Here is a 15010-nt window from a genome sequence, read left to right on the forward strand (position 1 = left end):
AAGTGCAATTCTTGTTGCAATAGTCTGTTAACATTGGCTCAATGAGAAATAATACGTCAGACTAACTGAAAAATTTTGATGTTATCAGTCACTAGAAATTTTTGACTTGGGGATGTATTTTTTTTTTTTACAGTGTAATTATAACTTTGTCATTTCTTTTTCTTTCTGTTGAAAGTTGAACTGAAAAATATAATTGTTTTTAGTTATGATTATATTATTAATCAATGTCATCTGAAGTTTTTAATAACAAAGTAAAAATGGTGAAACATTTCAAAGATTTTAAAAAAGGATTTGTCTCCTCTTTCAAAGGATCTGTACACAAATCAGTTAAAAAGTGCTTGTGTACATTGCAAAACAAAAACACTTCAAGATATGAAAACAAAGAAAAATGCAGTTTGTTCAATAACAGGGGTTATGAGAAGAGCTCTTTCAATTTGAAGGTTAATAACAACTTGATAATGATGTATATAGTTAAAAGTGTCATTGCATAAAATATTGTATTCAATAGTGATAGCATGCACTCTTAGCAAATTAGCTCTATGAAATATTAATAATCAATAATAACTGGTTATAATTGATTATGGATATTTGGATCAGTTAATATAATTAACTTAATGTTGTAAATTAACATTACAATCAATTAACCTGTTTGTCCTGTGAACACTCAATGTTAATTGTTTATTAATTCTAAGAAATGTACATTTCTGGGGCATGGGAAATGTCTTTCTTACTTTACAGTACTACTAAGAGCAAGTAGTCCAGATCTATGATAAGAGACTCCAGATATGAGCTTGAGACAGACAACTTTACGTGTGACATGAACAAGACTTTATTAACTAGACTAAACACTTAAACTATTCTAACATACACATACATACATGCATACAGTTTACCAAGGGAAAGAGAGCTGAAGCAGAATACAGGAAAGCAAGAAGTTATAGCTTATAGCTTATAGCTATAGCTTATAGCTTTAAGTTATAGCTCTTCACATCAGGATTCCAGAAAAGGACTAAGAGAGTAAGAGGACTAAGAGAGTAAGAGAGCTGATCTTGTGATCAGTGATTTTTAAAGCGTGAAGATGTCACACCCTCTGGGGGTGTGTGAGCCAATAAGAAGTTTTCCCTTTGGAGTTCTAGCAGGGTATTTGCATATTTAATTTCATTGGGTGTTTAAGAAGAGAATCTTCAAGAGTCTTATAATACTATTGTGTCACAAAGTTAGCAAAATGTAATGTAAATTAACAAATGGGGGACGAAGATTGGAGTTTATAGAGACCAAACATGCCACACATATGATTTTGGTTAAAGGAACACACCGACTTTTTGGGACATTAGATTATTCACCGTATCCCCCAGAGTTAGATAAGTCCATACATACCATTTTCATTTCTGTGCGTGCTGTAACTCTGTCTGACGCACCCACCTAGCCTAGCTTAGTACAAAGACTGGCACACACACGCTACTAGGTAAAATTTTATTATAGGCCTCAAACATAACTACCACCACCGACAATTATGCCCACAAATATTCATACAGACTGTCCATTATAGAGAAGCATAAGCATGCAGAGAATATTATATAGCCAAATGTGATCCAGCAGTAAATAAAGATTTACGGCCTACCTTTTTTTGATGTCATGTAACTTTACTGAAGAACAACGTTTCAAAGAACTCTTCGCCAACTGGCTAACGTTAAATAATAATAAAAATATAATAAAGAAAAAATCCATTGAACTGAGTAGGTTCATTCAATGTTTATTCGCGAGTGTTGTGAAGAAAAAGAATAGCATCCACTGTTGAAGGCTTCAGGCTCGGTAATCAAATCAAAACTCTTTCAAAATGCAGTTTTTCCTGAAGTATTGGGAACTTTTAGTAACTCCCCACGCTCCAACTTCTCCCTGATACTCTGCATGGTCAACTGTCACCATAATGCATTGCACGCGCATCGCGTTACTCGCGTGATCGCATATTGCGTTGCATATTTATATTATCAATATAACAATATTTCATACAGTAGCCTGCGCTCTGCACGCATATTATGGGCACGATGAAAGGAGAAAAGCTAAATGAGCCTGAGTCCGACCAAAGCCATCTGTAAAAAATAAAAAATAAAAAAATTAAATAAAAAAATTGACCCGACTGCTCCCAATAAGTGACAAAATAACGCCAACATTTTCCTATTTACATGTTGTGATTTGTATAGTCACAGCGTGTACAAATAACATGGTCACATATTCGAAGGCGAAGCACTGCTACTTGGGCGGAGTGATTTGCTCGCAGCGCCTGAGAAGCCCCGTGGTGAGGAGCAGAGTTAGCTCAGAATTGAAGTAAAACACTCCGCAGAAGTAGCAGTGCTTCGTCTTCGGAGAATATAGTTCCCAGTATGTGTACGGTTAGAAGATGACTGTGTCTCATGTGATTTGGCTTTTAATCACATGAGACACACATGATGTGACCTTGTTATTCGTACACGCTGTGACTATACAAATCACAACATGTAAATAGTAAAATGTTGCCATTATTTTGTCACTTATTGGGAGCAGTATGCTAGCTGGAGCCGTTTACCTCCAGTCTTTGTGCTAAGCTAGGCTAGCGGTGGGTGCGTCAGACAGAGTTACGGCACGCACGGAGATGAAAAGGGTATGTATGGACTAGTGGTGGGCCGTTATCGGCGTTAACGCGCTGCGTTAACGCGAGACTCTTATCGCGCGATAAAAAAAATATCGCCGTTAATCTATTCTCCAAGTTGGGTTGGGAGCTGGCTCAAGCTACTATTATTCCCAATATATCTTAGTGAGTGGTGTAGCACATAATCTCTTTTTATTAAAAGCGCCCGATTTTAAGAATCGTTGTTGTGTTTCTTTTTAACTGAAAAGACATCAGTTAGACAATATTCTAATTTTAAATTTGGGGTTTCATAAGCTCCAAGCCATAATAAACATTAGACCTACTTAAGTCTCTGCAGCTAGTGTACTGAAATTTTATTTATCTGCAAAATTATGTTGTATACTTACAGTTTTGCACAATATATGTTCTCAAAACGACATACACCCTTTCAAAAAAAAAAAACAAAAAAAAAAAAAACCTTTAGCAGTTGTTTAGCAGGGTCTGTGTAACCTGTTCTGAAATGGTTTTATTATAATATCGTTATCGCAAGAGGCTGCAATGTATATCACAATATGGATTTTAGGCCATATCGCCTATCCCTAATTGATAGCCTAGTTGATAATAACATAGGCCTACCTAATGTTGCCTACGGACGGTAACAGTACAGTAGTAACCTTTTACAGTCTATGAGTAGAACAGCTTTCTCAAGCAGTTTGTGATGCATTTTGGAAACAGGAGATGAGCCCCTGGTCTAATGCGCCACCTGGCTTGAGAAACCCGTTCTCAAAGACTTACTTTTATAGTCATTATTTGGGTAGCACACATATTCTGATTGCCTTCAGCAGAATTCAAATGAGCCATTTTAATCTAGATTAATCTAGATTAATTTCAAAATTAATCTAGATTAATCTAGATTAATTTCAAAATTAATCTAGATTAATCTAGATTAAAAAAAATAATCTATGCCCACCTCTAGTATGGACTTATCTAACTCTGGGGGATAAGGTGAATAAGCTAAAGTCCCAAAAAGTCGGCGTGTTCCTTTAACCATAGTATGCAAAGTCTGAAACATTAACCCAATAGAGTTTACAAGAAATCAAAGGCCAAACCACATAAAAGGAAAATCATGAGATGGGAAAATGTGATACATGTTTATACATTTCTCAAGTGGTTATACATAGAATATATAGGATTAACAGGGTTTATTTCTCCTTCTCAGTAAGAATTAAGTGAGAGTCACAACTCTCTGGAAATTCCTTTTGGGGTCGTAAAACTTCTTATCAGTCTTAATGTGTCCTGTAACAGTTTTGCCAGTGTGTTAGATTCATTTGTGATGTTAGTTTTTGGGGGAAGTTTCATAGACCTTTGTTGGGAGAGTGAGTTTGCTGGATTATTCATTAGATATAATGAATAATTTGTGTGTGTCTGATTGGTCCAGACGCTACACATGTTACGCCCAAAACTCATTAGGAGAATAGGGACAACCCTTTTAGACCATGCGCCGGGTGCGCCAACCATTTTTCCCTGTTGCAAAAGTGGATTCAGACACGCCCTAAGTGCACTTGTACCATGCTCTTTAGGCCATGTGCTTAGATTGTTAAAATAGTATTTATATAATAGTACCCATACTGCCGGCAGTCTTTGGAATGAAATTACATCTTTCGTCCCCAGTGCCCCGTTGCAACAAAGTTTGGCCTTCCTCCATAAAAGCTCTGTGACAAATCCCAGACAGACTTTGATTGCAATGTCGACTAAGATCCAGTCCCATGCAGAAGTACAGCAATGGGTTAATGCAGCTGTTGAAATAGGCTAAGTTTGAAGCCATACTCCATCCTACTTTTACCACCTTGTTGGATTCATTTACCAATTTGACCAGTCCTAGAAAGTGGTAGGGGGCCCAACATAGGAAAAAGGCACAGACCAATACAGCAAGAATCCGCAGAGGCCTCGATTTGCCAGAGAGCCGTGTTCTGCGTATCCCAACAGCAGATAGTATGTAACAGATAAGGATGACCAGGAAGGGCAACAGGAATCCACAGATGAAACGAATGCAGTAGTAGACATACTTTGCTGAATTGTCACCTGCTTCTCCTGCTCCTTTGTGCTGCAAATGAAATAAAATGATGGCATTAATATATTTACTAAATAAAATCATTATATAAAAATGCATATGCATGATTATTTATATATGTGTGCAGCCATGCTGACCTTCAGTGAGCAGTGGCTCAGGTTGTTCTTGCCAGGGTAGACCTGCCGGTACACAAAATACGGTGAACTAAAGATCACCGCCACAATCCAAACTCCCACACTGACCACACGAGCTGCACATAACGTCCGTCGTTTCCTGGTGAACACTGGGCGGCAAATGCAAAGCGCTCGATCCACACTGATGACAGCCAGTAGGAAAACACTGCAGAACATGTTGGCGTACTTGAAGAAACCATTGAACTTGCAGAGAAAGATCCCAAAAGGCCAGTAGTCAAAGAAAAGGCTTGAGATTAGTGATAGGACTCGTGTCAGGCAGAAGATCAGGTCAGCAACTGCAAGGTTGACCAACCATACGTTCGTGACGTTGGGCTTCATGCGGAAGCTGGCAACCCAGATGACCACAGAGTTCCCAGTGGTGCCGAAGATAATGATGATGGCGAGGAAGACAATGCTGACTTCATTCATGATGACCTCGATGTCCACTGTAGTGTTCTCATGGTGGTTTGAGACGTCAGAGTGGGCATAATGGAGAAGTGTTGTATTGGTCATTCTATAACCAAGACGGACAAATCAGTAAATGTTCCTTAAGTTTAAACAATAGATCTGTCTTGACATTAATTTCTAAGACAACTTGGAAGACTAATTTGGCATAGGTTCGCTCAGAAAATTCTAAAATGCTCAAATGGATAAAATTTTCATAATTTTGTAAAATGCAACCATCAGGCAGTAGAAAATCACTTTTGGTGTTATGAGTGCTGTTAAAAGCACATTAGATCACAAAGTACAAGGGATAGCAATAACAAGGGATGCACCGATGCCAATAATTGTATCGGCCGTTTGTTTAAAAACAGCTGATGATCAGGGACGATTGACACAAAACTATCGGAACTATCGTTGGCTATCGTTATCTGTATTGGCAGATGTCATTCTAAATAATCGGATATCAGTACTGCCACACAAATTTTATATTGGTGCACCAAAAATAACAAGGTCAGTTATAGATTTCAAATTACTCTGTGAAATCACAGATACAAACATTTAGGATTTCATAAATCATAGTTACTTTATCCCAGTATTGTTGTTGTTGTTGTTTTTAGCAGAACTGTTGCCCTGCTTCAGATATGTTAGCTGTGTTAACTGGGAAACTTGCATAAGTAAATGTTGAAATTAACATTAACAAAGATTAACAAATGCTAAAGAAGTGCAATTCATAATTAGTTCATGTTAACTAATGTAGTAAACTAATGTTAACTAATTAAACCTTATTGTAAAGTGTCACCATAATAATAATATTAATAAAATAAAATAAAATTGGTACAAAATGAGGACAGAAATATATATAATCTTGTGATGAATTGATGTGGATGTTCTTACCTGTACACATCAGTGTTTTCACAAATCAGACCAATCCATCAATCTTGAGGGAAAAAAACTGCGAAATCCTTCGTAAATGAGTCAATAGGAGCTGTGTATGACTATTAAAATGTCATTTTGCTATGCTTAAAAAATGAATCGGTGGCTAGTTCATTGATGTTACTTGTAGTTGCTATCTTCCTTTTGCTCCTTAGCCTCATAGAACAGGACGTTCATGTATTTTCCCTGAAGACAGAGAAATGGAAAGGGGGAGGAGACTTACATAAACCTTTGTTTTTTTACGTAAGCAAAATTGTTGTAAGTGAAGTGTGGCTTTGGCACATTCATATATTATTTATGTCACTTAATATTTAAAAAAAAAAAACATTATTGATCTGACTGTACTTACGCTGTTAAATGAGAACTGAACTGAACAATGACATAATTTTTTGTAGAACTGCTTAGAGATGAAATTAACTAATTTAATAATTGATGATCTTTACAACAGAACTGAATCAACACTGAACTGACTTCAGTTAAAACAGCCGAAATGCATAATTTTCCTGTTATCACTGTATAGCGTTGAAACATTGTATGAACATTGAAATATTGTATAAAGCGCTATATAAATAAAGGTGACTTTACCTGACTTGACATTGCATATTTAAGTAGGCTATTCAAAGACACAAGTCCGAAGTCGGTACTGTTGACAACACTACACAGGATAGCCTCAAATCCCAGGTCAGGTGATGATGCTGTCGACTACAATTCAGGGGCAGTTTATACATGACACCGTTTTCAACTAAAAACGGAAAACTTTTTATGCGTTTTGGCTGTTCATTTACACGACAATGACATTTTTGGGGCCCGAAAACACAAACCTTTGACAATAGGATTCAAATTGCAAGTTTTAGGAAACAATACCGGTATCATCTCTGTGTAAACGCATGCGTATTACGTGTTCAGTCCATAGGTGCGTAGTTTTTCAGTAGTTTTCTCGCCAACTACTGGCCTGGCAGCATAATACAGCGTTTTTAGTAGCTTTCGTGGATCCGTGTGAATGGGGATTGTTTTGACAACGCAAAGAAAAACGTTTCCCATTTTAATACATCATTATTGCGTATACCCTCAATCAGAGATGGGCATAAATACATGGAAATGTATTTAAAATAAAAATACAAAATACTGTGTATTTAAATGTGCTCTAAGCGATGTTGGGTGACGTCACTTCTTGTTGACGTTCAAAGTATTGTCATACAAAACAAAGGCTAGCTCGACCCTCCCTCCTCCTCATCCCGTCCCCTCCCCCTCACTTTCTTGCTTCCTGAAACAGTCATGTCCAGCAAAAACAGAGCCACCTGAATTTCGGATTGGAAGCCCTTCTGCCGGCGGAGTTCTGGGCACCTTTTGAACGCTTTTCCGATGTAAATTCGGGACTTCCTTCTCCTTTTCCCTATTCTTTGTTGTTTGTTCATCGGAACGTCGTCTTTTTGGTCGTGTGTCGGCCATATCAAAATTTTCAAGAATATACATTTTTAACGTTAGGTCGTTGTCTAGGACATCTCTCCTCTAGCTAACTTCCCTCTTCATGCTTCTCTCCTCCACTCCCCCCCTTCATGTGCTCGCGCACTAACGCCCCAACCCCCACCCCCAAATCATTCTTGTTGGTTATTGGCTGGAACACTGTTTGTTATGTTTCCTGGTCCAGGCTGGGCCAGGTTGTTTTTGTTGCCAGTTGTGGAGTCTGGGCTGTCTACAGAGACTGCGCTTTTTTACAGTGCTTTCAGGGGACAGGCAGCTAGCGGATAGTGAGGAGATATTTGCTGGATGTGACAAAAAAAATGTTGGCCTAAAAAACGTGTGACATTGCTTAGAGCACATTTAAATACAAATACAGTGTTTTGTATTTTGAAAATACACAAAATACATGTGAAATTGGCCATCCAGTGCAGGTATAGGTGAATGAAGAAGCAACATAGTGTTGTAAAGTTTTCTTTCATCAAAGCAGAGACCAGGAGACAGTCGGGATCGCGTTCAACAGAAGTTGTTCTTTATTGAGAACTCCACTGCGGCTGTAGAAACTTCCAACATGATCTGATCTAACATAACTTTACATGCTATCTTATAGGCATTTTAGGAGGAGGGACTTTTGGGGGTGCATGGAGACAAATTCAAACAAAGCATGTAAATGAGTATACAGGTTAAGGTAACACCCTAGACTGTGAGGGTCTGGCCAATCCTAATTCAATCAGCATAAGGCTCCAAGAGCCATTTGGGTCCGAAAGCCATTTGCAGAACAAAAGGTGAGATTCTCAGTGAATTATTCGTGTGCTAATCCCATCAGTCTGAGTGAAACTGGGGCTCGAAGAGCCATTAAAGAAAACAGGAATTGCAACTTTGCTGAGATCTTAACCTTAAAAGCTAAAATCAGTATTCTTCAACGTGATATTATGTAAGGAAGCATATCTGAAAACATATTCTTAAATTTTAACCCTTCAATAGGCCTACTGACTTTTAATTTCTTTGCCCTCTCTGTCATTCTTTCTTTCTTTTTTTTTTTCTTTCTTTCTTGCTGGCAATTACAAATAAACTTATGCAAAATAGCAGCCATTTATATACTTATTTCTAACCAGGTTACAATGTAGTATATTACTTGTGGCGAACACTATTAAGAAATCCATACTGTATGTAAAACTATAGGAACCTTTTCTGCTATTTAGCAAAGAACATAGATGGGTGATATGACCAAAATCTTAATTTTACTTCACAGTAACAACATATATCATGGTTTCACAATTCTCAATATCAGTTTTCAAAATTTCAAAATTCAAAATAAAATAGAAAGTTTATCTAAAATTTTTAATTAGAAATCACTATTCACTACACTATTTTTTTTTTTTTACTATATTTACCTATACTATTTACTATTCACTATATACAATTTTTTTAATGAATAAAACTAAAAGCTGAAGATTTTTTGTGGTGTAGGCTATCATTCATCGGCGCTTCTTTTTGCCACTCTAACGTTCCAATAAAAGCTGCACGGATAAATTTGCAGCTTAAAATTACCCCACAAATAGGCCTATCTATGTAAACGATTTAGAAAAAGTTCCATCGATTCACACTTTATATCATCACTATGATATGTAGTGTCATATCACCCAGCCCTAACATGAAGTAATGGTTTAAACACATTTGACAAGCTAGTTGATAAAAATCAACAACCGATCAAGACTGATTGGCTAACACATTTTCCCCACTTGTCTGTGCTCTTTTATTCTTTCATGTTAACTGAAGGCAAATCTGAATAATGCACTATTTTAACTTTAATCAACAAGTAGAATTGATCATGACATCCTCACCTTACTCCAGAAAAATCGCTGATCCAATGCTGAGTTGTACTGCAGCTCACGTACATGAATGTTGGGGTTGGGGGAAGGGGGCGTGTCTGAACTAGTTGATGCACAAAATCAGTAGCTTAACCTGACAAACAGGTTGACTGGCAAAAAGTATTTTGCGTACTTTGAAAATACAAAAATACTCATCTTAAATGTATTTAAATACAAATTACATTAGATTTTTTTCCAAAGGCTTTAAAATACAAAATAGTATTTTGTATTTCAAATACGTATTTTAAATACATGTATCTGAAATACTGCCCATCCCTGCCCTCAATGTATCAGTGTTGTAGTCGAGTCACCAACTGTCGAGGCCGAGTCGAGTCTCGAATCCCCAGTGTTTTCTCTCTAATGAGGAAGCATCAATTAGAGTAGGCTACTAAGAAGTGCACATGCAAAACAAAAATGGGTGTCATCATTTTGCAATATTGCACAACCTTTAATGCAGTGTCACTGCAGATGTTTTATTTCAGTGTGCTCAGTTAGGCTACAAGGACCTAAAGGTTTAGAAGACATTTGAACCAGGAAAAATTTGTTTGTTTTTTTCTGATGAAAAGAAATTGAATCAAAAGCTTTCATCACAGCTTCATACACTGTGCATTTATTGCAATGGTTAATATTAAAGAATCAATGAAAACTGTTCATTCCTTTATATTAGGCCACATATATCAGTGTCATCCTGTTAACAATCATACACATGTAGACAAGCATAATAGATCATAAAAATGCAGAATTATTTCATAAACATTTGTATAAATATTACCCATATTACGAATGACCTTAGTTTGAATATTTTAAGGTACATTTTATATAGGCTCCTATATGAAAGCTAACCAGAAGACCAGACACTGAGGTATGTTCCTATTTTAATGTGTTATATACTAATAATAAAAAATGCATAAAAAATAGTTTGCTGATAAACCTGACAATTGACCAAGAAAAAGAGTAAAAACTCTTAAACTTTAGTGACACACTCAGTCTTTGGAATGAAATTACAGCTTTCCTCCCTAGTGCTTTGCTGTGACAAAGTTTGGCCTTCCTCCATAAAAGCTCTGTGACAAATCCCATACAAACTTTGGTTGCATCGTTGACTAAACTCCAGTCCCATGCAGAAGTACAGCAATGGGTTAATGCAGCTGTTGAAATAGGCTAAGTTTGAAGCCATTCTCCATCCTACTTTTACCGCCTTGTTGTTTTTATTAACCAATTTGACCAGTCCTAGAAAGTGGTAGGGGGCCCAACATAGGAAAAAGACACAGACCAATACAGCAAGAATCCGCAGAGGCCTCGATTTGCCAGAGAGCCGTGTTCTGCGTATCCCAACAGCAGATAGTATGTAACTGATAAGGATGACCAGGAAGGGCAACAGGAATCCACAGATGAAACGAATGCAGTAGTAGACATACTTTCCACTTGCTTCTGCTGCTCCATTCTCCTGCAAATTAATTTATAATTATATATTCAAAGTTTTTTTTATGCAAGGTGGTACATGGAGTAATTTATAAAGCCATTCTGACCTCACTGGACTTGGTCAAGTTGTTGTCACTAGGGTTGACCTGCCGGTACACCAAATAAGGTGAACTAAAGATCACCGCCACAATCCAGACTCCCACACTGACCACACGAGCTGCACATAACGTCCGTCGTTTTCTAGTAACAACTGGGCACCAGATGCAGAGCGCTCGATCCACACTGATGACAGCCAGAAGGAAAACACTGCAGAACATGTTGGCGTACTTGAAGAAAACATTGAACTTGGAGAGAAAGACCCCAAAAGGCCAGTGGTCATAGACATTTTTTTTGAGGAGCGAAGTGACTCGTGTCAAACAGAAGATCAGGTCAGCTACTGCCAGATTGACCAACCAAACCTTAGTGACGTTGGGCTTCATGCGAAAGCCGGCCACCCAGATGACCACAGAGTTCCCAGTGATGCCGAGGAAAATGATGATGGCAAGGAAGACAATGTCCACTGTTGTTTTCTCATTGTTGGTTGGAATTTTAGAGTTGAAATGTAAGGACAGAGTTGTATTCGAGGTCATTCTACAAGCAAGACAGACAAATCTTTAAAAGATGCTTTTTTTCTTCTGAAGGCTTACGGTCAACCTACATCTGCTTATGCACTCAACTTTGATATGCCTACGCATTCTGCACAACTTAAGCGTGTGGTTACCATGCTACTTTCACGAGCGTCACCACCACACAGTTAAATAAACATGATGAGATTGTCAAACATTGTCTGGCAACCAAGAGGGTCTAGGTTATTAAACTGATAGGGTTTACTTATAAGTCATAATAAGAACATTGATTTCAGCTATAGATTTTGAATTACCCTGCTAAATCATAACCAGTAGAACTTATTTGACTGCTCTGCTGTTTCATTTAGGATTTGATTCACACCATATTCACACTTTGATAAATGTATTTTATTTATATTAATATATATTATTTGTTTAAAACAAAATTTTAAAGCTTTTTTAATATATATATATATATATATATAATATATATTTAATACATCAGATTCTTGCAATAAATTTGATTTAAGCTCATCCTTTATCCTATATTGTTTTCAGAAAATTCTTTCAAAAAGGTGAACTAAATCTAAATGAAAAGAACTAAATGTTCTTACCTGTTTGTTTTTTCTTCTTCTTCTTCTTTTTGTACTAACCAGCCCAAACTGTCAGTCTTGGGATAAACAGCTTATAATCTTTTGTGAATATGTTCAGCATGGACTATGTTTAAGAATTAAATAGTAATTGTGCCACCAGTGTGCAGATAAATATACAAGCAACTTCACTGACATCTCTTAGAGTTGCTTTCATTTAATTCTGAACAGGCTTTTTTACTGCATCTTTTGCACAGTCATTCTAAAGCGTGCTATTTGGCAACAAAAGACAGGCAAGCAGGAAAAGGGAGGAGATGTGCAATTTTTATCAGACAGATCAAATTCTATTCTGCACTAGATCTCAGTACTCCAAAAAGCCATTTAAATAGCTAAATTGTTGTGCTAAAGGCTATTCAAGGGAAGCTCAGGAATTTTACTATATGTTTAATATCATAATTCTATGTAAATTATTAATAGGTTTAACAGAACTAAAGAAAAATAGCAAGCCAATGCAAATCCAAAGTTAACAAGTAAATCATGAAATTGTCAAATTAAGTAAAGAAACAGGCCTATAAAACAATCAAAATATAATTTACATTTAGCTGACGCTTTTATCCAAAGCGACTTACAATTGCTATATATGTCAGAGGTCGCACGCCTCTGGAGCAACTAGGGGTTAAGTGTCTTGCTCAGGGACACATTGGTGTCTCACAGTGGATTCGAACCCGGGTCTCTCACACCAAAGGAATGTGTCTTATCCATTGCGCCACCACCACCCCATAATAAATGTAAGACACAAGGCCGTACCTAAGAAAAAAAAAAACACCATCAGCGTCCAGTTCTCCACACCATAAACCAACAAACACATCTTAACCTCAAACACACTCTTCCCTCCATCTTTTCGCTCTCAGAGGCAGTCTCCAAACTCATCCTTTCAATCACATACCTGTCTGTTTGAGCCTATTAACTTATCTCCTTCAAGCCATTTCTTCTTTAGCTGTACCTGCACTCACTCTTCCCACAGCATTTAAGCAGGCCTGGACAACTCCACTGCTAAAGAAACCCACTCTACCAGACCGGTATCACTTCTTTCATTTATTGCAAAAACACTTGAGCGAGTCTGTTATGGGGTGGTGTGGAGATGAACCCAATTGCAGACAGTAGACTCAGGACAAGACATGACAGGGACTTCAAGAATTTGGACCAGACGTTTCAAGTACTCAGACATTGTCTCGGCAGCGACGAGGACAGGCATCTTTTGAGAAGCAGAAACCGACCGTAAGACAGCTTCAGCAGCTGAATCGGCCGCTGCTCTCTCTGCAGCACTCACGACTGCGGGCTCTGGAACAGCGCTTGCAGTAGCGGGCTCTGGAACAGGAAGAGATGAAGAACGGAAAGCTCCTTTCCTCCTCCTCTTTCTCCTAGGACGCGGTGCAGAATCCGTAGCCGGACTAGCGACCAGTTGGAGATGTTCAGCAGGGACCATAACTGGAGCTGGGAGGGCGTTCTCGGGCAGCGCAGACTCTGTAGAGGATGACTCCGAAGGAGAATCCCACGACGTCCGTCTCCCTCGTTTGCCACGGAGCTCAATGGGTGCAGAAGAGGCCTCAGGAGAAGAAGTGGAACCAGCCTGATCACCATGGGCAACAACGGCCAGGACGCGACCCTCCGGGACTACAGGTAGCGAGGCAGGTGTAGACAAGATGGAGACCCGCATCTCCCTTCGAGATAAACAGTCCACCATGTCAGTAAACGGCCAGTCTACCAACCTCTCCCGTTCAGCAAGAGGCGGAGGAGCGTTGAGACCCGCTATGAAGTAGCGGTTGAGAAGGATGTCAGGGAGGAAGAGTCGCTTCTCATGAGCGACCCGAGCGTACTGTTTAATGGACCTCTCTCCCTGAGGCGGAATCGGCAGCTTGCCGATTCTGATATCAGAACTTGTCTTGTGCCACCACTCAACAAAAAGATCCGCTTGGGACTCGACGGGCGAGGACATACTGTCCGCTGGGTTCGGTCTTGGTCGGTACATTCTGTTATGGGGTGGTGTGGAGATGAACCCAATTGCAGACAGTAGTCACAGGAACAGTTTAAACAAGACAAGACAGGACAAGACAAGACAAGACAAGACAGGACAGGACTACGAGTGACTAAACTAGACTATGACTCTGACAATTAACTAGACTATAAACAAACAGCAAAAACAGAACTTTCTCTAGACAATACTCTTGACAGGATACTCACAAGGTTTCACAATAAATAACACGCAATATTAGACAATGTACCGACACAGGACAGAGAACATGAGGAGATTAAATAGGGAGCAAACTAATCAGGAAAACAGGTGACGGCGATGATACAATAATGATAACAAGATGAGATAACAAGGGGGCGGGGTAAAGTGACAAGACAACGCAAACACACAGCCCAAACAAATGGCCATGTGCTTACACATAAAACATGGGTCTGTCATGATCCTGCCTCAAGAATTAAACATCAAGGACTAGATGGCAGAATCATGACAGAGTCATGTTCAACCTTTGCATTTCTCACACAGAACAACCCCCTGGGCAGCAAACAGTCTGGCTTCAAAAGTGGCCACTCAACTAAAACTGCCCTGCTCTCGGTTTTTGAAGCTCTGAGACTGGCATGAGCAGCTTCCAAATAATCAGTAATCTATACAATAATCTGTCTCCTGCTTTTGACAACACCAGATACACCAGTAAATCACCAGATCTACCTGTCAACCTTCATGACAAAGGACATCTCAGGAACCGCACTCCAGTGGTTCAAGTATTACCTCTCAGGTAGGTCCTTCGGGGTGTCATGGAGGGTTGAGGTGTC

General features: G+C 38.6%; 3 protein-coding genes across 4 annotated transcripts in view; all 3 read right to left on the reverse strand.

Moving 5' to 3' along the window:
• LOC307163494 (formyl peptide receptor 2-like) overlaps window positions 1–15010 on the reverse strand; it is a 322109-nt gene that overhangs the window by 43844 nt on the left and 263255 nt on the right. The gene's annotated exons all lie outside the window — the stretch shown is intronic.
• Window positions 3713–9556, reverse strand: LOC307163507 (formyl peptide receptor 2-like). Its single transcript, XM_079879559.1, has 4 exons — window positions 9529–9556; window positions 6188–6412; window positions 4814–5363; window positions 3713–4709 (listed from the first exon to the last, which is right to left on the reverse strand). Exons 3-4 carry the CDS (start codon window positions 5360–5362, stop codon window positions 4215–4217), a joined length of 1044 nt encoding a protein of 347 aa, XP_079735685.1. The 5' UTR covers window position 5363; window positions 6188–6412; window positions 9529–9556; the 3' UTR covers window positions 3713–4214.
• LOC307163508 (fMet-Leu-Phe receptor-like) lies at window positions 10126–12384 on the reverse strand. Its single transcript, XM_079879560.1, has 3 exons — window positions 12194–12384; window positions 11082–11604; window positions 10126–10999 (listed from the first exon to the last, which is right to left on the reverse strand). Exons 2-3 carry the CDS (start codon window positions 11601–11603, stop codon window positions 10520–10522), a joined length of 1002 nt encoding a protein of 333 aa, XP_079735686.1. The 5' UTR covers window position 11604; window positions 12194–12384; the 3' UTR covers window positions 10126–10519.

The sequence above is a fragment of the Squalius cephalus genome (genome assembly GCF_949319135.1).
Source record: "Squalius cephalus genome assembly, chromosome: 8".
Classification (NCBI taxonomy): Eukaryota; Metazoa; Chordata; class Actinopteri; order Cypriniformes; family Leuciscidae; genus Squalius; species Squalius cephalus.